Genomic DNA, 20,772 nt, shown 5'->3' with positions numbered 1-20,772 from the left:
TTATTATTTATCCAGGTAACAATTTTATGGATAACTTCCTTCCCAAAGCTATCTACCTTAGAGTTAGGCCTTAGAAACAAAGTGATTGTCACAAGGGCGTGTGGTTACATGTTGTTTGAATTGAAAAATAAAGCCAGACTTTTTCTGACAGATTCAGCTGATTGGTTCAACAGTGAAAACTGATTTAATAAGCGCCCAATGAATTGAATAGATTGGATGGCTAAGAGTCTCCAATTTATTCTCAAAATTATTTTCAAGCACAAACACAATAATTACTAGAATTGCTAGAAATTACATTCTTCTATTTAACATGGTACAAGAGGAATATAGTTGCTGATTTTAAAATATACAGAAGTGTTTTTGTTTTTTCAATTATATAATGCACATGAGCAATTTTTTTTTTTTTTTTTTTTTTGAGACAGAGTCTTGCTCTGTCACCCAGGCTGGAGTGCAGTGGCGCAATCTTGGCTCACTGCAAACTCCGCCTCCCAGGTTCACGCCATTCTCCGGCCTCAGCCTCCCGAGTAGCTGGCGCCTGCCACCACGCCTGGCTAATTTTTTGTATTTTTTAAGTAGAGACAGGGTTTCACCATGGTCTCGATCTCCTGACCTCATGGTCCACCCGCCTCGGCCTCCCAAAGTGCTGGGATTACAGGTGTGAGCCACCACGCCCGGCCTATGAGCCATATTTTTAAGACTATCAGGAAATATAGACCCCTCTAACTTGCTCAACAATAGTGTAGTTTAGGGGATACTCAACAGCCAATAATACTTTACTACAGCCTAGCATACTACAAAATGAGAGGCAGCGCCCTAAAACTACCTGAGCTATATCACCTTGTGAAACTCAGGAAATAAAAAGCCATAATTTGAAAAAACAAAAGACCTTAGAATTTTTTAAAATACCAATTTGATTTTGGAAAGCCATTTTGCTTTTTGTTCTGTGCGAATGGTTTCTTCATTGCTTCTACACTAGTTTCTGCATGAATTAAGGGCAAGTGCAAAAACTCAAACTGATATTTTAGGAATACTTATCTTTTCACCACTAATTGTAGTAATAGTAATGGCAATGATACCATACCTTCATTATAATGTGATCCATCAGTTAAAAAGTCAAGAATAGATTGGGTCCATGTCAGTGAGTGTTTGTATCGTTTTATACTGTTTTTCAAGGAACAATAACAGCTAAAAGGAAAAAGAAGAGGGGGAAAAAGAATTTTTTTTTTACAAAAAAAGGAAAATATTTGCAGTAACCTCAGGACAATTGCTTTGAATAACCTTCCACAAAACTGGGAAGGAGAAAAAGCTCTCCACCACTTTATCAGTGTCTTTTTACTGCCTCTAGAGACTCCTCTCTCCTGGGCTCCAACCTTGCTGTCCATTAAACTCTGCCAGGGTTCCTGGATAACTTAGCAGTGGGGTCTCCCAGGACCATTTGCATTTTGAAAGAAGGCTTTTAAAAAATGAAAGGGCTTTTAAGACAAAGAGGATGCAGATTCCATCTTTGAATAGATGGGTCTACCTAGATATAAATAAAAGAAGTCTGGCAGAGACTGCTGTTTTAGTGTTCTATCCCTCTTAACTTTCTAGGTGTTTTTATTTTCATAGAATTATTGTCTTTAGTCTTATCCAAAAGGTTCATCGCCAGGGAGGTAAGTAACAGCAGTATAGGGAGGCTTGAAAAAGAGACCTGAGCTAGATCATTGTGGCAAACATCACAGGTTGACATTCGTCCTAATTTGTGTGCAGGTAGAGATAAATCACAAAAACCTTAAATCCAGAGTGATATAAGAAGTGTAAGCTTTTATGAAGTATTAGCGTATTGAGATAACTTTCCAAAAAATAACAAATATTTGGGAAAAAATAAAGCAACTCCTTGACTTAAGGTTTCTGGAGGCCTGGCTGTGTAAACAGGCAATTAATTTCAATTCTCAACCCTCTTGTCCATTCCATGGGAGCTAGGAGGAGGCGATCTTCAGGGCCCTTCCAGTTCTACTGTAGGACACTGGACTTGGTGTTAAATCCCCCTTGACTGGCATCAAGCTTCTCTGTAACATTGAACAACTCACTAACCTGACCCTCAGTTTTCTGATCTACCTTAAAAAGGTTGTCTGAATAATCTATTGACCAAGCAAAGTGAAATTTAATACTTATTCCAGTAAGGGAAACTGCCACTTTGTTTTCATAATGTCTCAGAAGGGATAGGTCAGAGGTGGATATATGTAAGGTTTTGGGTTTGGGTTTCAGTGTTTGGAGGATGGAGGTCTATTTGAGATTGGGCAGAATTCTTGGTATGAGTTGAGGAGTATTGAAGATGCCTGGTGTGGACAAGTAATAGTTACTGTTCTGAAGATGGCAGTGCTGTGGTTGAGGACCAGGAAGGGAAAGTGACTTGCCTGGTGCCTCTCCACTGCTTTCCGTGTTCTTTCCCTCGGCTTTGGTTCAACATCTGAGTAATCCATTCTTTACAGGGAGTTTGCCCTTCTGTTTTCATTCTCCTTCTTGACTTGGGTGATCTAAGAGAAGAAAAGCAAATGGTGACCTTATGATGTCCTCTTCACATATGAAATTTATTTTTTGTGTGTGCCTTTTAGATTTTTAACCAGACACAACTGTAACAAACAAATACAACTGATTTTTATAGTGTTTTTTTTTTTTAAGTTTTGGATTGATCCCCATTGGGTAGAGTCTTGACAAAACATCCTAATGAATACCAATTATTTGTATGTGACTAGCTTGACCAGTTGAGTGACCTATTGTCTGGAGAAACGGGTTGGTTGGCCCAGCAGTCTATAGTTCAGATAAATGAATTTGGAGGAAGTGCCTGAAATCAACAATGAAGTTGCTGACTGGTTAACAGCTTTACCTTCCTGGACAAGTCAAGTCATATTGATGCAGAGCCCTCAGCTCTCAGCCCTGGAAATTAAGCTGGAGAGCTGCCAGGGGTCTTAGTTCTCAGGGGGGACCCACATTTCCAAATATCCATCTTCCATTTGAAACAGGATCCACATTATTCTGGCAGAAAGTATGTTATATACATTACTATGAACAGGAAATTCCAGCCCACAGAGGAAGAAGTCTTTCAGAGAGGAAGGGCCCTAGAGCCTGAGGTATGTGATTCACGGGTAGAATCACCCATTTCTGTGTATAATCATCTTTAATTCATGTTGTTGTACTTTTTAAAATTAATTGATGTTTTGAGAAATAGAAATGAATTTTTAATATATTTTAGAACTCTTTGATGAGAAAAAAAAAAGTGGGCCATTTATACAGAACTTGAGGCTACCGGCCCATGCTAAAATGCAGATGATTCACTTGGCACAAACAGGCATCTGTGTCATTGTTTTATAAGACTTATCTGAAGAGGACTGTGAGAGAGAGGATGTTCCACTACCTGAATTATAAAATCCAAGATTGCTATTAAATTTGTTGTTGTTCTGACTTAGACTATATCATTCAGCTCCACTAAGGAAAGCTTCTTTTCAAAAGGCAGTGACCTTTTCTCTGCATCAGGCGAAATCAAAAACAAATAGCAATGTGCTTTCAAAAGCGTCACTACCTTTGTTGAGATTTCCTCTATTTAAAGCCCTGAAATTGAGCAAAAATGCATTATCATTCCTGCAAGGCTGAATGAATAGAGAAATGTCAAAATAAAACAATTAAACATTTTACATTATTTTAGAAAGTTCCATCCTTTCGTGGTTGGCCATGAGTACCTCCTTAGCGAGGACAGTATCTTTATAACCTTTCGAATGCTCAGTCTCACATGATGTTTGCATTCTGACGTTTGGTTTTATAACGTAACTTTCTTTACTATGCACTTATATTAATAATTGTTTAAGTCTTAAGGAATAGTCTTTAATGCTACTTAACACAGAAATTAAATGGATTTAATAAAAGACATAGAGTTAGTATTTCTCTTATTCATCATTTTAAAAGAATCATTTAATGACTATAAATACAATATACTACTTACATATATATAAAATCACTATGTATTTACTAATCTGCAGTTATGTAAATGACATTAGCTGGATTTCTTTCCTGAAAGAAAGTGCCCCTAAGAACTCATGCATTCATTCAAGAAATATCTCTGTAGTGTCTTTCACATGCCAGGCATTTCACACCATTTGCTTTTTCCCATTTGGAAAGTTCTCCTTTCATAATTATTGTTCCATAGGTTAGCCAGCTATTCAGCAACTTTGGATAAGGTCGTGTTATTTCTCTGCAGCTCTGCATTCTGGGCAGAACTAGCAAGACCCCCTCTACACTACTGGGAGGGCCCGAGTGCCTTACAGCGTCCCCTAGACCTTTGAGCTGGGCTCCTCAGTGGAAAGGCAAGGTGCTGGACTGACCCTACAGATGAGAGAAAGGACAGAGACCCTTGCAGCCTAGGGTTTGCGGCAACCCCTGAGATAGCAGCGATTTTTTTATTAGCATTTGGTATGAATAATCCCAAGTTTTAAGAAAATAGAGTATGGAGAATGAATGTCATAAATATTTATCTTTGTAATTCTATTAAGCCTGGCTGCTTATTGTTGGCTTTTTCTTAAGGTTTTCCTGACACTTAAAAACTCTAGTAGGTTAGTTGAAAGGCTATTTGGAAATAAACTAAGTAGATAGATGAAAATTAACTGTATTCAGACAACCATAAACTAAGGAGACAAGATGTGTAGGCATATGTTTTTGCATAAAACATAAAATAGTAAATATTTAAAAGCGGCAAAATATAACTAAAACAAAAATAATATAAATACATTTTTAGATAGTACCTGATTTGTGGTAATCAAAATATATTTTATGAGATAGCAGATGATTTATAGATTGTTTTTGGATAAACCCAAAAGTGATGATAATAGTGTTATGGATTAGAAGGGCTACTATTGAGTTTTACCAAACAAATGTGGGAGGATTTTTTTAATAGAGTATTTTTTGAACAGTTTTAGGTTTGCAGCAAAATACAGCAAAGGTACAGAGATTTCCCATATACCTTCTGCCCCCACACAGGCAGTCTCCCCAGCTATCAACATCCCCATCAGAGTGGTACAGTTGTTACAATTGATGAACCTACACTGTCACCTCACTATCACCCCATATCTGTAGTTTACACTAGGGTTCACTCCTAGAGTAGTACATTCTATGGGTTTGAACAAATATGTGATGACGTGTATCTACCATTATAATATCATACAGAGTAATTTCAGTGCTCTAAAAATCCTCTGCACTCCACCTATTCATTCCTCCCTCCCCACAAACCCTGGCAACCAATGATCTTTTTACTGTTTCCACAGACATAGAAATGAACATAGAAATACATAGATATGTGTCTCCATAGACATGCATTGATGTTTATGGCAGCTTTATTCATAATTGCCAAAACTTGGAAGCAACCAAGATATCCTTCAGTAGGAGAATGGATAAACAAACTATGGTACATCCAGACAGTGGAATGATTATTCAGCATGGAAAAGAAATGAGTTATCATCATGAAAAGACATAGTGTAAACATCAATGCATGCTACTGAGTGAAAGAAGTCAGTCTGAAAAGTCTACATACCATATGATTCCAGCTATATGGCATTCTGGGAAAGATAAAACTATGGAGACAGGAAGATATTTTAACAAGGTCTTTCTTTTGTTATTTTATCACCGGAGAGTAAAGTAGTAAAGAAAAAATGGAATTCATATCTGCTGAAAATTGGCCAATGCAGTTTCTGCAACATTTACAAAATCTCACTTTTATTGTAGTAAAAAGTTCAGCCTTTGCATTGTAATCTGCACATTTCTGAGTCAGTAGTTGGGTTACTAAATTTGAATCCCAGTGAATGATGCGGGGTTGCAGACATTTTTAATGCTGAAATTTAATAGATGCACTAAAGGCATGGATTTCTCATGAGTTAATTTTTCTTTTTTGTTTATAGTATGGGTATAAGTGCATAAGATAAAGACATTCAAGGTTTATTTTATTTTCTGCCTACAATGAAGTTCTGGTCGCCCATGTATTTACATGCCTTTCTATGAAAACATTTTTGTGAATAACACAAGATTGGGAAGAACTAACCCGCGGTTGCTATGAAAAAGCCAGATCCACTTACTCGGGACAGGGCTGACTCACAAAGGAGTGGGGTATCCACTAGGATAAAAATGCAGCTTTTTCCTCATCTCAGCAAGAGGCCATTACCGACGAGCTCACCCATTAGCATCCGCTGTTGTCTCTACTTGGGAAGATCACATTGTCACTCTAGTGGAGTCAGGTAAGAGCCATTTCCAGGAAATACTCATTATCTATTCTCTTAGTTATACAGTCATAGTTTTACATAATTACCACTGAAAGACCATTTTCCTGTTGTCTGCTAATGTGATTACATTACATTAACCAACCTTGGATAATACTTCCAAATGTATTACTTGTGGAGTTCAAGATTTGAGCAAAATCCCTCAAATGGAATGCTCTGCAAAGTTATACTCCCGTTCCTTCAGATGGTAATTACATTTAATACCAGATGGCATTGTGTAATCTAACTTTTCTATAATGAGTGAAAGTAATTCGAAGACTCATAGACCTCTCCCTTTCATTACAGAATGTATAGGCTTTTCCCACACCCTTGTTCTGGGACATTAAGAAAGAAGACATGGAGACAAAGAAGAAACGAACCGGGGACCCCCTGCTACTGTGTCTATAAACAACTAGTGGTGTTTAAAGGCTAATAAAGCTCCAAAGATCTCTCTTATAACCATAATCTTTGGGCCAATTTTAAAATATTTTAGATGGAGAAATGTCAAGAAAAATAGAGACAATTTCAAGACATGATTCTCTTTCCCCAACCTCCATAAAAGATTATATATATATGGCTGTCATATAAGGAGCAATTGAAATTCCACAGCACAAAGGCAATGCAGGGGGAAAAAAAAGGATCAATCTTTCATATTTTTTTTTCTCAAAGGCTTGGCAAGAAACCAGGGGTAATATTTTTGCAACTGGGAATGTGTGTTTGCTGAAGAATATTCCCACATTTGAATCATCCTCAGGGGTCCTCATCTTGTTTTACTTTCAAAGGTAGAGAGGGCATAACATTAACCCCAACTGGGAAAAGGAAAATGCCTCACTGTAATTCTCCTCCAGGGAACAGGAATAAAGGGATTACATATGCCTGCATAATGCAGAATTTCCTCACTCAGACAAGACAAAAGACTTCATTATTTTTCACCAGACACTTGAAGTCTTGTGCCTCCCAGTTGCAGAAGCCAAGGAGGCAGGCCAATATTTTATATTAAGCCACTAGATGGAGTTCCTTAAAAAGTGGCCTTCTAGTACTTGCCATTATGAAGAGATCTAGGGAAGATGTTAAGAACCTTGATACCTGACACTACCCAGTCTTTCCCCTAAGAAAAGTGAGACTGTCCCTGAAGATCACAGTATTTTTCCAGCACCATTAGCTTTGCTCTTACTCTGGATGACAAATAAATGAACATTTTCTTCCTGAAAACGTACCTCGTTTGTGCTTATGTGAGACCAAAAGGCATCTCAACCCTAATGAAAAATGAAAAGTGGCAAAATATAACCAAATGGAATATTTGAGTATTTCTCCTTCTGCGTAGGTCCATTACTTGGTAACTTTAAAGATGTATGCATCTCATTTCTTATATAAAATATTAGAAGTCTCAAATTTTGTAGTTATTCACTAGTGCGGCTTGCAAGTATTCAATTCCTATAAGAGGAGGTATCTGGAGACCACGTTCCCAGCAACAGATCTGATCTCCAGTTAAAGGAATAGAAATAAGTTCACCTGCTACAGCCTGCTCTGCTTCCACGTTGGCTTTCAGGCTTCCGTAATAGCTTTCACATACAACGTAGAGAAAGATTTATGCATTTTTCAGTTGTAAGGTGCAATGTCTTTTTTTTTTCATTACTGTCTCTTCTAGCGTAGGTATGCAGCCCATTATTCCTGAGTGGCATCATATTCTAACTTGAGATAAAATTAAGATTATTTAACTTGCCCCTTTCAAAAGTATATTTTAAACACATGCTGTTTTGTCCGTGATGATTTTCATGCTTCAGAAGCATGGAGTGATCAAAAAAGAAAATATTTGATCTTCACAGAATTTCAAGGTTCATTCATTCCACAAATATTTATTGAGCACCTACTGTGGATAAGAGCTGAGAAATAATCATGAACAATTGTAAAGACAATGCCTGCTCTCTTGGAGCTCTTTGGAGCATGGCGTATGTGACGAATATAAAAGACCAAAGAAAATGGCATGGAGAGAATGAGGTTCCTCCTGGTAAAGACGAGACCAGAAAGGGAGGTTAGAGGGAGTCTAAACAGGGCTTTGTAAGCCACACTGCACATTAGGCTTAGTCTTTTTAAGGCAGTGATGGTAACTGCATTCGTGATCTATTGCTGCATGACAAATTACACCAAAACTGAAGTGATTTAAATGACACGTTTTTCATCTCACAGTTTTAGTCAGGAATCTGGGCATCACTTAGTCATGTCTCTCTCCAAGCTACATGCATTTGGACTTGAATGGGAAGAGCCCCACTCAGTCGCATGGTTATTAGTGGATTCAGTTCCTTGTGAGCTGTGATGTGAAGGCTTCAGTTCCAGCTGGTTTCATTCCTCCCCAAGGGGAACTCTCCACAGAGCACCTCACAAAATGCAGCTTGCTTCACCAGGGCAAGCAAACAAGAGGGCAAGAGCAAGTCAGCATGAGAGAGAGAGAGAGAGAGAGAGAGAGAGCTCTAGGAAGACAGAAGTCATAGTGTTCTGCAACCTCTCCCATTCTTCTGCTCCTTAACAGGAAGTCACTAAGTGCCACCCACATTCAAGGGGAGGGAAGTAAGTACCCAAGGGCGTGAAACCCAGGAGCCAGAGGTCATCAGGGTAATCTTAGAAACCTGCCTGCCACAATACCATTATGGACGTTCATTCCAGAGAACATTCGGTTTGGGATAACAATGCAGTATCTTTTCTGAGGGTGGAGGCATGGGTCCACAATGGACATCACTATCAGTCAGAACACAAAAGACTTAGCTTCTGCTATTATCCTCTGCCAAACTTGCTGCTCAGTCCCCAGTGCTATGTAGAGTGTTATAACATCCACCATGACACAGGACAAGATACAACAGGAAATAATAGCAACTAAAATTCAAAGAAAGTGTTGATGTTTCCAAAGTGCTATCACATTCATAATCATCTTTACTTCTTCCAACTCCCTGTGAAGTCAGAAGGAAAGGCATTGTTCTCTACATTTTACATATGAGAAATGGAGGCTCAGAGAAAGCACATCACCTGTCTAAGGTCCCACAACTTATAAAAGCTGAAGTCAGAAGTGTGTGCTTCTAAAGCTTATGTTTTCTCAACTCATCTTCTCCATTAGGCTTCCAGAAAAAGGCAGAACTTTCCATCAGCAGCTGCACTGCAGGCTGGACTTCTTTGAACCGTGAGAGACTAGCAAGTTAGGGATGGGGTCACACAGTCCCCATGCACCTGATGCTACCCTCCCTACTCACCCCTCCCCACCTTTTCACTTACTCATTCTGTTCAGCAGGCAGCCTGAGGGCCAGGAACTGAACTTCCTAGGAATGGGAGGCTGAGTGATAAAGTGGTCCCTAATCACCTCACAGCCTAGTAAGGGGAATAACTAATGATAACAAAATGCCGTAAGCATTAAACAAGCTTGGTTAATAACATACTGTAGGAACATGGAGTATAAAACAAGTCATTTTTTTGTGCTTTCACATAGGTGAAATATTCATTTTTCATTTCATGTTACTTTTCAGAACCCATTTGTATCAGTCTGTCATTATATTGTGCATGTTACAACACTATTTGGTATTTCATGGTTTGCCTTACTGTATATGCTTATCTATGGTAACATTGTATTTCCTTTAAAAATAATAAAGCAAACTTCTACCATCCTTTTGTATGAACCTGGGCACATTGGATTAGAGTACATGTAACCTCTTAGCAGGTCTGATTGTGTCCAACTGAAGTTCATAGCTTTCTGGCAACACTGTTATTTTCCAAAATAGCAAAATTTCTTACATGGCCAAGGAAAGTGACAATGGCTTAGGCAGTACAAGGCTGTTTCATTATGCAGAAACATCCTATCGTGGGCATCTTTCTATACCTGTTTCAATGTCCAGGTCAGCTCCAGGCCAAAGGGTTATAAAACTTCCTTTCTATTCCCTTCCCTTGCTCCTGCATCTACCATCCAGTCTCAGGTTTATAACTTCCATCTGCTGTCCTTCCTTCATCCACCAGGAACCTGTGTGTGGCCAGTGGTCTCCTTGTATAATGGAATGAGATTTTTCAGAATGTTCTCTTTAGACATATTTATGCATCTGTAGAAAAGTTGCTTCATGCTGTAAATGAAAAATAATGATTATTTGGGGTTTGTTTCCAAGAATACATTTACGTTCAGTGAATTTGTATGGTTTTTCATAGATATTCACCATAATTATCTTCATCCACATTAAAAGCATTTTTAAGGACTTAAATATGACATATTTAATAAGTTCTTATATAATGTATTATTATATAATAAGTTCTTATATGATGTATTATTATATAATAAGTTCTTCTGTAATACGTGTTATATTCAAGTACTTAAAAATGCTTCTATTATACATGTATCATAAGCACTGCTATTTTAAGTGTGCTAAGCACATACAAATCCTTTTCTCAAAGATCTTAACTCTGAGACAGACAGTAATCATATTATTCAAAGCCATTCAACAAATGCATCTTAAGAAACATATTAAATATGAAAATTATATGTAAAAAATGACAGAATTATGTGTTCAGGTGTTGAGCAAATAGAGTATCATTAGATTTGCATATGATAAAATCATTGCATTTTCAACCTGTGAGCTGTCTTTCAGAGCAAGCCTTTCTCTTCATTTTACCACTAAGGAAGTTGGGCCCAAAGATCACCGAACTGGTTCACAGCAATGTAACTTCTGGCACACAAGTCTTTTAATCCCTTGTGTTATTTTCTTGCCACTTACCAACTATCTCAAGGGAATTCCTGTCATTCCCAGTTGGAGAAAATTTTCTGGAGAATAATTTTTTTTCTCACCAAAATCGTTCACACCACAGGTGTTAGGCCACCCAGTTGTCTTCACTCATTAGCAAATCTGAAATTAACACAAGTCCAGTTATGGTCCAAAGAGAACATGTTTTTAAAAGTCTCCATGGTTTAAACAAGTGGTAACTGGTTACCAGTAAGCCACAAGCTTCAGACTGAGGTTTCTGTAGGTAATGATTCCAAAAACTGTGTGCCTTTCTTTTTAGAACGGTGATTTTAAAAACAACACATAACATTTGCCATCTAAACCATTTCTAAGTGTACAGTTCAGTCATGTTAAGTATGTTTACATCGTTGTGCATAATTCCAGCTTTAGTTACTGCTCTTTATGACTCATTTTTGCTTCTAAACTTTATGTTTTCCTAAAGTTCTGCAAAATCTCCTTGGAACATATATCTCATCATTCCAGAAGCCTGAGTGGACAAATCCTTCCCAAAGGGGGTTTATTAGAAACCTTGTTTAAATTCAAAACCGACATCATGATTGCCTGTGTGTATGAGTCTGTTTTCATGCTGCTGATAAAGACATACCTGAGACTGGACAATTTACGAAAGAAAGAGGCTGAATTAACTTACAGTTCCATGTTGCTGGAGAGGCCTCACAATCATAGCAGAAGGTGAAAGGCACATCTCATATGGTAACAGACAAGAGAGCTTGTACAGGGAAGCTCCCCCTTTTAAAACCATCAGATCTGGTGAGACTAATTCACAATCACGAGACTAGCACAAGAAAGAGCTGCCACCATGATTCCATTACCTCCCACCGGGTCCCTCCCACAATACGTGGGAATCCAAGATGAGATTTGGGTGGGGACACAGCCAAACCCTATCACTGTGGGTAGGCTGGCCTTCCTTCTTATGGCCTCCTGATAGAAGCTCTACCATTATTTTTGGAGAGGAGGGAGGAGGCAGAAGGAGGAGGGGCAAGAGGGGAGCTTTCTGTTTATTTTCCAGCCGTTCTTCATAGCCGTGTACTTCTGCTTTGTAAATGTTCTTGACACAGAACGTAAAGTTCATTTTCCTTTATAATTATACGTTATTTGCTGTACTTTGTTTTCATTGGTGTTGCCTTTAAAATAATAAAAGTAATGAGCACTTATGTATTATTCATCTCAAGTGTACAAACCATGCATTTATCTTGGGCTCCTTCTTTTTTTCCTAGAGCTTGCACCCGACAGCGCATGCTGAGTGGATCATTCGAGGGGCAGCCGGCAAAGGAGAGGTCAATCCTCAGCGTGCAGCATCACATCCGCCAAGAGCGCAGGTAAATACTCAGAAAGACAGGGCTTCAGCGACTGTAAAAAAGAGGGGGTTTTACAGGAAATGGTTGCTGTACACAGCCACCGCTGTCAGCCCTGGCTGCCAGACAGGCATGGCTGAGGAATCGAGTTCTATTTGCTGTTTGTTACAACAATGAAACACCTACTCAGATCCAAAGATTCAAAAACATCTCTACTTCACAATCCTTTTCCTTGGAGATGGCCAAATTCTCACTTTTAAGATCAGAAGGAAAAATTCTGAATTTTGTGAGATGGGATCAAAGACATTTGGAAAGAGTATAAGCTTCTGCTACGAAAAGAAATCATAGGCATTTGTGGTGTTGTAGCAGAAAAAGTGTTTTATTTTGAATTTACCATGGTCACTGCTTGAAAGGAGAGTTTGATCGTGAAATGTATTAACCAGTGACTGTGGTTGTTTTAGGTCACTAAGACATGGATCAAACAGCCAGAGGATCAGCAGGGGAAAATCTCTTGAAACTTTGACTCAAGATGTAAGTTTTAAGCAGTGCTTTGGATTTCAGAAGCATGATTATGAAAATGTATTTAAATGACTGCTTAGACAGTGTCAGTGCCGGAGTCTTTCTGCCGCATTCCCATGTCTCCTTAAGACTTCATACCAGAGGGAATCAGGAAACTCAGGATATGAATTATGTAGCCAAGTACCAGAAGTAACTGTTAACAGCAGAAAACTCCAGTCATCCCACACAAAGCACATGTCTTAGTTAAAATTGTAACACAAAAGTGTCATATCAGTTGCATTTGACTTGAAATTAAAGACACTTTAAGCATTTTAGATAGGTTTGATTTGCATCATTGACTTTGAATATTCCCTAAGAATCAAATATTCTAGAATCTAGATCAAGGGTCTGTAATTTCAGGGCTTTTATATGAGGAAGTGAAATTTTATTTCTAGAAGAATTTTTCTGTCAAAGACTAGCTAGTATTTCCCAAGAAAGACTCTAGGTCATGTATTTATTTACTAGTTCTATAAATAGTTATCAAGTGTTTGTTATGTGCTGGGTCCTGTTCTAAGGAATGAGAAGCAGTGGGGAAATAGGATAGACTCAATGCCCTCCTGGAGCTTAAATTTTAGAATAGGAGACAGATCATAAGTTCGTAAAAATATAAGGGAATTTCTGGAGCGATTTCTTTTTATTTTCCATCGTCTCTTCATTACTGTGACAGATTTGCTTTGTAATGTAAAGTGAAATGAAGTCACGTAAAGAAATCAAAGGTGGGGATTTGGGGGCTGGGAATTTTAGATATGATGGTTATCGTAGACCCCTCTGCGTTATCCCAGAGACCCAAATGAAATGAAGGAGCCACGAAAAAAATGCATAGAAGCCAAGCGTTAGATGGCCCAGCAGCTATACCATGCAAAGATTACAGTGAAAGGAAAGGCATATTAAATAACTGTAATTATGAAGTCCTGATTAAAAGACAGGCCTTAGGTTGAATCTGGATGAACTGGCTAAAAAAGTAGTCTTGAATGTTCAGAGTCAAGGATGGCACTTGAGAAAGGAGGGTTAGCAAGAGAAAGTTAGCAAAGCCTTGGGGTTCTTTTGTTTTTCTCTTTTTCACCACTTACCTCTTATTTCTTGAGTTTTTGGAGTGTTGGCCTACTACATCTGCTTTCATTCTTTAGAAACTTGTATGTTTTAGTCTGAGTAGATGGTTTTTATTAAGTGTTCCAGGCAAAATCAAGAGCTAGAAGTTGGCAATGAGAACACCTGGTATCACCAGTACCCTATAGACATGGTTCTTGTTGGCACAAGATCTGTTACTGCCATGATTTTTAATATCCAGAGCTCTATCTGATTGGCTACCATATTGTTGACATGGAATTGCCATCAAATCCAACACATGGCCTGTGCACTTAGAATTGCAGAGTCAGCCATATTGCACGGAGAACATTTTCAGGTAAAAAGTCAAAGAGGCAACCCTCATTCAAAGCGCCATCAATGCATTTCAACCGAAATGTACAACCTACATAAGAATCAAATCAGAACATGTCTTTGAAAATAATGTGTTTAAACATAGACAGCAAAGGCCCTGTTTGAATAGTCTAAATGCCAGAGCTTACTTCTTCAGAGACTTCCTACCCTATCTTTCATCTAGAAGTAGAGCAAAATCCATCTCCCACCTTCTCCATAGCAAAATGTCATGGGGTTCTGATCATTTCCAATAAATTCTTATAAGGTCTTTTCTCCCACAAAGGGGAGATTTAAATTAGAGAATTTTAACTTCTTCACTTATTCTGAATGATAGCAGACACAGATAATTAAGTCTAAGGAGAGCTTTCTATAAAATCTACTGAGTTACTGGAACTCTGGCCCTGCACCTTCCATGGGGTCCATCTAAAGGTCTGTGAAGGGCCCACATGGCCTGCTCACCTCTCTTAGATTTACCTACACTGGCATCCCGGCTGTTCCATGTGTAGACATGCCGGGCCTGCTCCCAGCTGTGGAAGAACACATGTCTGCAGCCCTACCACAACCTACACCCTCACATCCTTCTAGTCTTTCCTCAGATAGCACCTTCATATTGAGGTCTACCCTGACCTGTTCACTTAAAATCACAATCTTCTAGCCTGTGAATGCCTCTCTATTCCTCTCACCCACTGTGATTTTTAAAAAAAATCAGATCACTCAGCATCCTCTAATATACTTATTTTGAATTATTTTTTATCTGTTTCCCACTGACTAGAACATCCTATGAGAACAAGGATATTTTGTTTCCACTTGCCATATCCCACACATTAGAACAGTGCCTGGCACGTAATAGGATTTCAGTCAATATGTGCTGAATGAATTACTTTTCAGAGGAAAAAATACTCTTGCTATGAAGACTGTGGCCATTAAAGATATATATTTAATCTTATATATACTGTAAATTTATATATTTAATGTAAATACATACATTTAGTTTATACATATTTAATGTAAATATATACATTTAGTGTAAATATACATACTTATTGTAAATATATACAACTCATAGATATATATTTATTGTAAATATAGTATAAATATATTTATTGTAAATATACACATTTAGTGTAAATATACATATTATAACTATACATTTAGTATAAATATACATATTATAAAATATACATTTAGCATAAATATATGTTTAACAGTAAATATATATAATTAATATTTATACTCTATATCGAGGGAGATAGTGATTTTAATTTTTTTAACTGATAATATATTTTGCATTCAAAACCCTCCTATTTTAACATACCCCCTTTTAATTTGTTTCTAGCATTCCAATACAGTGAGATACAGAAATGCACAGAGAGAAGACAGTGAGATAAAGATGATTCAGGAGAAAAAGGAGCAAGCAGAGATGAAAAGGTACAGGTTGCTGCAGTGTTCCATGGCTCTCATTTGGGAATGGCAACATTTCCCTTAGCCTTATTCTCCCACGAATTTCTCCTCCAAGGAAAGTGCAAGAAGAGGAACTCAGAGAGAACCACCCGTACTTCGATAAGCCCCTGTTCATCGTCGGGAGAGAACACAGGTTCAGAAACTTTTGCCGGGTGGTGGTCCGAGCACGCTTCAACGCGTAAGTACACTTCATTTCAGCCAGGTGTTTGGCCTGAGCCATGCAAACAGCAGGGGTGTTGTCATATGAAGAAGAAGGAACATGTAATCCTAATGGGGTCACAAAATAAACTGTGGACTAATTAATCATGCTGCTCCTCTTTGCTGAACACCCGACCAGGTGGAAAACAAACAAAGGTCGCAAGTAGTTAACATTTATAGAAAACTCGCATCGATAAAACACAATACAGCCATTTTTGTTTGTGCATTTTAGCAGTTTCCTGATACATTTATATCGGCATTATTAACTCCATATTTTATTTTGGAAATACTGAGACGAAAGGAGACTAAAGGACATGGTGAAATGAAGGTCATTGTCCATGTCTTCCATCAGGCTTGTAGTTTCTTTGTGGTAAAAATACCTCAACTGGTTTATTGGAGAATAATGTAAAGTTGACTAGTGCTTTCATTACCAACTGTTATATGAAGGAAACCCACTGTCCGCTGTCTCTACTCTACCAACATGGAAGAAATGTGTAAGAAGCCATCAGTAGGGTGAATGCTGAAGACACTGTATTTGTGGACACCTAAGCCAAGTTTGATGGGCAACCAATGGATGAAATGGATTTTTGTCAAGCATACCTGTGTTAGTCCATTTTCATACTACTGATAAAGACATACTCAAGACTGGGTAATTTATAAAGAAAAAGAGATTTATTGGACTCACAGTTCCACGTGGCTGGGGAGGCCTCACAATCATGGTGGAAGGCAAAAGGCACATCTTACATGGCACAGGCAAGAGAGAATGAGAGAGAAGTGAAAGCAGAAATCCCTCATAAAATCATCAGATCTTATGAGACTTATTGACTACCACAAGAACAGTATGGGGGAACCGCCCCCATGATTCAATTATCTCTGACTGGTTCCCTCCTACAGCACGTGGGAATTATGGGAGCTACAATTCAAGATGAGATTTGGGTGTGGACACAGAGCCAAACCATATCGGTACCTTTAAGTAAATATTCCGAAGACATTAAGAGTCATGGAGGAAATGAGAAAACTTTCCATGTTCCCATTATGTAGTTGGACTGTCCCTGATGCCATCGTTTAAGTAAATTGATTTCTTTGTTATTAATTAGTAGCATATAATAATCGCTATCTGTTATGGACTGAATTGTTCTCCCCCAACAAAATCCATATAGTAGAGTCTGAACCCTCAGAACCTCAGAATGTGACTGTATTTGGAAATAGGAATTTTAAACAGGTTAATTAAATTAAAATGAGGTCATTAGAGTGGGCCCTAATCCAATATGATTGGTTTCCTTATAAGAAGGGAACATTTGGACACAGACATACACAGAGAGAAGACCTTGCGAAGACATGTAGGGAGAAGACGGCTGTCCACAAGTCAAGGAGACAGCCCTGGAACAGGGTTATCCCTCACAGCCCTCAGAAGGAACCAACTCAGCTGGTATCTTGATCTTGGATTTCCAGCCTCTAAAACTATGAGAAAATAAACTTACGTTGCTTAAGCCACCCAGTCTTAAGCACCAGTGGTACTTTGTTACAGCAGCTCAAGGAAACTAATACAAACTATTATAACATTTCAGGGATGGAAGAGACTTCAGGGACCACTCAGTGTCATTTGTGTGCCCCCTTCTTCAACAGAGGAGGACATTTAAGCGTGCAGAAGTTGATGGCTTTGCTCAGGGACCCAGCTACTACCTGGCTGTCTCTTGATTGCCAGAGTGTTGTTCTTTCTGCTTCTATAAAGACTTTCACAATTTAAAACAACTGAGTCATAATTATTAAAATCTTCCATGAGTTTTCAAAGTAAAGGAAGAAAATGCCAGTTTAGAGATCGATTTGATCACTTCTCGAAGTAGGTTTTTTATCTTGAATTACCCTGTTGGCTGCCTGCACCTTAACATCTCATGGCTAATTCTCCACTTCACTTAGTGTGGTGGAATTTCCCTTTTATCAGCAAGGCAGCTGATGTTGATTACAATTGATGAAGACTCTGTTGTAACTGGGGACACATACGCAAAGACTGTAAGCAATCTCATTGACAGTGCTCACAGGCTTCCTGAAAGTAGAAACAATGAATCTCCCTTCCAAGAAATTCTAAATAATCATTCTACAACATCACAGTTAAATGCAGGAGGAAGAAGTCTATTTAAATTGTGGAGATTTAATTAAATAATTTCAAAGAACGAACATTCTTGAGCTATTAAGACAAAGATTTTAAATGAGTATTTTTAAATGAAAGTCAAAATTTAATTTGGTACTACCCATGTTAGAAAATTCTGAACAAAGTCACAAGGTCTAAAATCAAGTATTTTGAGAAACATAAAACTTTATTTTCATAAGCATCAACTGCAAATTCTTTGGATTTTTTCTTTCGTCTAATGTTCTCTGACCTCCAGAGTCACCTACAGTTAACATATTTTATAATGGACATTGTAGAGAGGATGTACAAGAGATTTTAGGTAGATGTTTGCAAATATGATTTTTAGCAAGTTAAAACATGCTTGCTGTGTTGCAGAATTTTATATATGTGTTCTCTTACAGATCTAAAACAGACCCTGTCACAGGAGCTGTGAAAAATACAAAGTACCATCAACTTTAGTAAGCATTAAAAACTTCATTTTCTATGCACATTTGAAGTTTTCATGTACTGTTTTATGCTGCATACAAATATTAAAATTCTCTTTTGTTTTCTTGCTACATAGTGCTGTGAAATAGATGATTGGGGAAAGATGTTTTTAAAATACCAGTCATGTTGATAGAGCCACAGAAGCCATCATCTCTAAGTCTTAGAAGCCTTTCCTGGAACCTTTATGTTTCTCAATTTTGTTTGGTCTTTGGCAGTGATTTGCTGGGATTGGTCACTTACCTGGACTGGGTCATGATCATCGTAACCATCTGCTCTTGCATTTCCATGATGTTTGAGTCCCCGTTTCGAAGAGTCATGCATGCACCTACTTTGCAGGTACCGCTGCTAAATCTCAGCTTACAACTAGGAGGTAAAATACTGACCTGCCGTTTTTCCGTTCATTGTAACCACACTGCCTTTTGCCCATTTCAGATTGCTGAGTATGTGTTTGTGATATTCATGAGCATTGAGCTTAATCTGAAGATTATGGCAGATGGCTTATTTTTCACTCCAACTGCTGTCATCAGAGACTTTGGTGGAGTAATGGACATATTTATATATCTTGTAAGTTTTTGGTTATTTCCTAAATGAAAAATGTAATGGTTTTGTAAAATCTCCTCATTTCTTGGTATAAGTGCAAGATATAGTATGAGTCACAGAGGTTTAGATTCCCTAACTGAATTCTTAAATGGACTCTAGAGTAGTTCATAGTTCATTATATACAAATAAGGGCCATGCATGTAAAATCTAAATTAAGAGCATCATAAATATCTATGGATAGTTATGTTGTTCAAATACACTAATCACAATTTTATGTATGAATGAGACATACACAAATAAGGTCTAACATAGCAAACCTAGTTTGCATCCCACAAATCTTATGGCTTCTATACTAAAAAAAAAAAAAAAAAAAAGGTTTGTCTCATATAAACCATGTTATTGATTATGAGCCCCTTATTGTTGAAAGCCAACTAAAGTGATTGTGATTGGACCTCTCTCCTGATTCCAATGCATAAAATACCTGGCTATAGCAGGTAGGTGCCCATTCAACTGTCCAGTAAAACTGGCTGGAAAACCACAGAAATGGGCTCAAAGAATTTTTTATTTTTTCTGTATGTCCAAGAAGGCATGAAATCATTGTCTTTGCAGACACAACAAGGAAAATTGTGATCATTAACAGGTAGCATGTTGCAGATCATTGATAAAATAGCAGTAACCTTGATAAAAGGAATTCCAGCCATACTGACATCAGCGGAGCCTCCAGAGTAGTAAGTTAAAAGAATGCACTGGTGTACACACACACACACACACACACACACACACACACACACACACGCACACACGGTGTGGACACCTCCATTTCTTTCCTGCATACACATGATGACTTTCCTCTGAGGTATCTAGCAAGTCCAGATGAGGTTTGTTGTTTAAAGTTAACAGATTGCACGTACAACCAGTGAGTGGAATCTCTGCTAAATGAAAAGTTGTGGCCGGTTCGCTCTCAGAAAATGTAACTAGCAGGAGATGAATTGTATAAATTCCAGAGGTTGTTTTTTCCCCTTTAGGTGAGCTTGATATTTCTTTGTTGGATGCCTCAAAATGTACCTGCTGAATCAGGAGCTCAGCTCCTAATGGTCCTTCGGTGCCTGAGACCTCTGCGCATATTCAAACTGGTGCCCCAGATGAGGAAAGTTGTTCGAGAACTTTTCAGCGGCTTCAAGGAAATTTTTCTGGTATGTTAGAATTATCCTTTGATTCCAGTTCACAGTAGTCCAACTCTAGTAGCTAATGAGGAAAAAGTGAGTCTCGCTTATCAAGGTCAATTCAATAGTTTTGGTTATTGCCAGAGGGTTATAGAGGCACTAACAAAACACAATGCACCTTCAAACACTTTACCCGTGGGCACCTCTGGCGTAGGAGTTTATTTAATTCACCTAAAGAGAAGCACTCTGAGATTTGAAAGAGTTCGTATCTGCTGACTCTTTCGGTCCTACCTCTTGACTCTAAGTTATACTCTGGGTTTTAGTTTCCTCCCATCTGAAAATGAAGGATAAGAAGATTCAACACCGTGTACTCCACAAATGGGATTAGGAATTCATGCATTTGGGCTCCTAATTTCATTCTGTGTGTTCTTGAAAGAGTATAGCACAGAATTCTTCTCTAGATCTCAGGAGTGTTAACACAAAACAACT

General features: G+C 38.1%; 1 protein-coding gene across 2 annotated transcripts in view; it reads left to right on the top strand.

Moving 5' to 3' along the window:
- NALCN (sodium leak channel, non-selective) overlaps positions 1-20,772 on the top strand; it is a 354,786-nt gene that overhangs the window by 281,896 nt on the left and 52,118 nt on the right. The window contains exons 19-27 of one of the 2 annotated variants that reach the window (XM_028837267.2): positions 6,168-6,254; positions 12,256-12,357; positions 12,795-12,864; positions 15,644-15,735; positions 15,824-15,946; positions 18,496-18,552; positions 18,796-18,916; positions 19,013-19,144; positions 20,146-20,313. In XM_028837267.2, coding sequence (XP_028693100.1) covers positions 6,168-6,254; positions 12,256-12,357; positions 12,795-12,864; positions 15,644-15,735; positions 15,824-15,946; positions 18,496-18,552; positions 18,796-18,916; positions 19,013-19,144; positions 20,146-20,313 — 952 coding nt within the window. The remainder of the gene's footprint in view (positions 1-6,167; positions 6,255-12,255; positions 12,358-12,794; positions 12,865-15,643; positions 15,736-15,823; positions 15,947-18,495; positions 18,553-18,795; positions 18,917-19,012; positions 19,145-20,145; positions 20,314-20,772) is intronic. The other variant, XM_028837268.2, reaches the window with a different exon arrangement.

Source organism: Macaca mulatta, chromosome 17 (genome assembly GCF_049350105.2).
Source record: "Macaca mulatta isolate MMU2019108-1 chromosome 17, T2T-MMU8v2.0, whole genome shotgun sequence".
In the NCBI taxonomy this organism is placed as follows: domain Eukaryota; kingdom Metazoa; phylum Chordata; class Mammalia; order Primates; family Cercopithecidae; genus Macaca; species Macaca mulatta.
The sequence above is the reverse complement of the archived record's forward strand: the minus strand, read 5'-3'. Positions and strand labels throughout refer to the sequence as shown.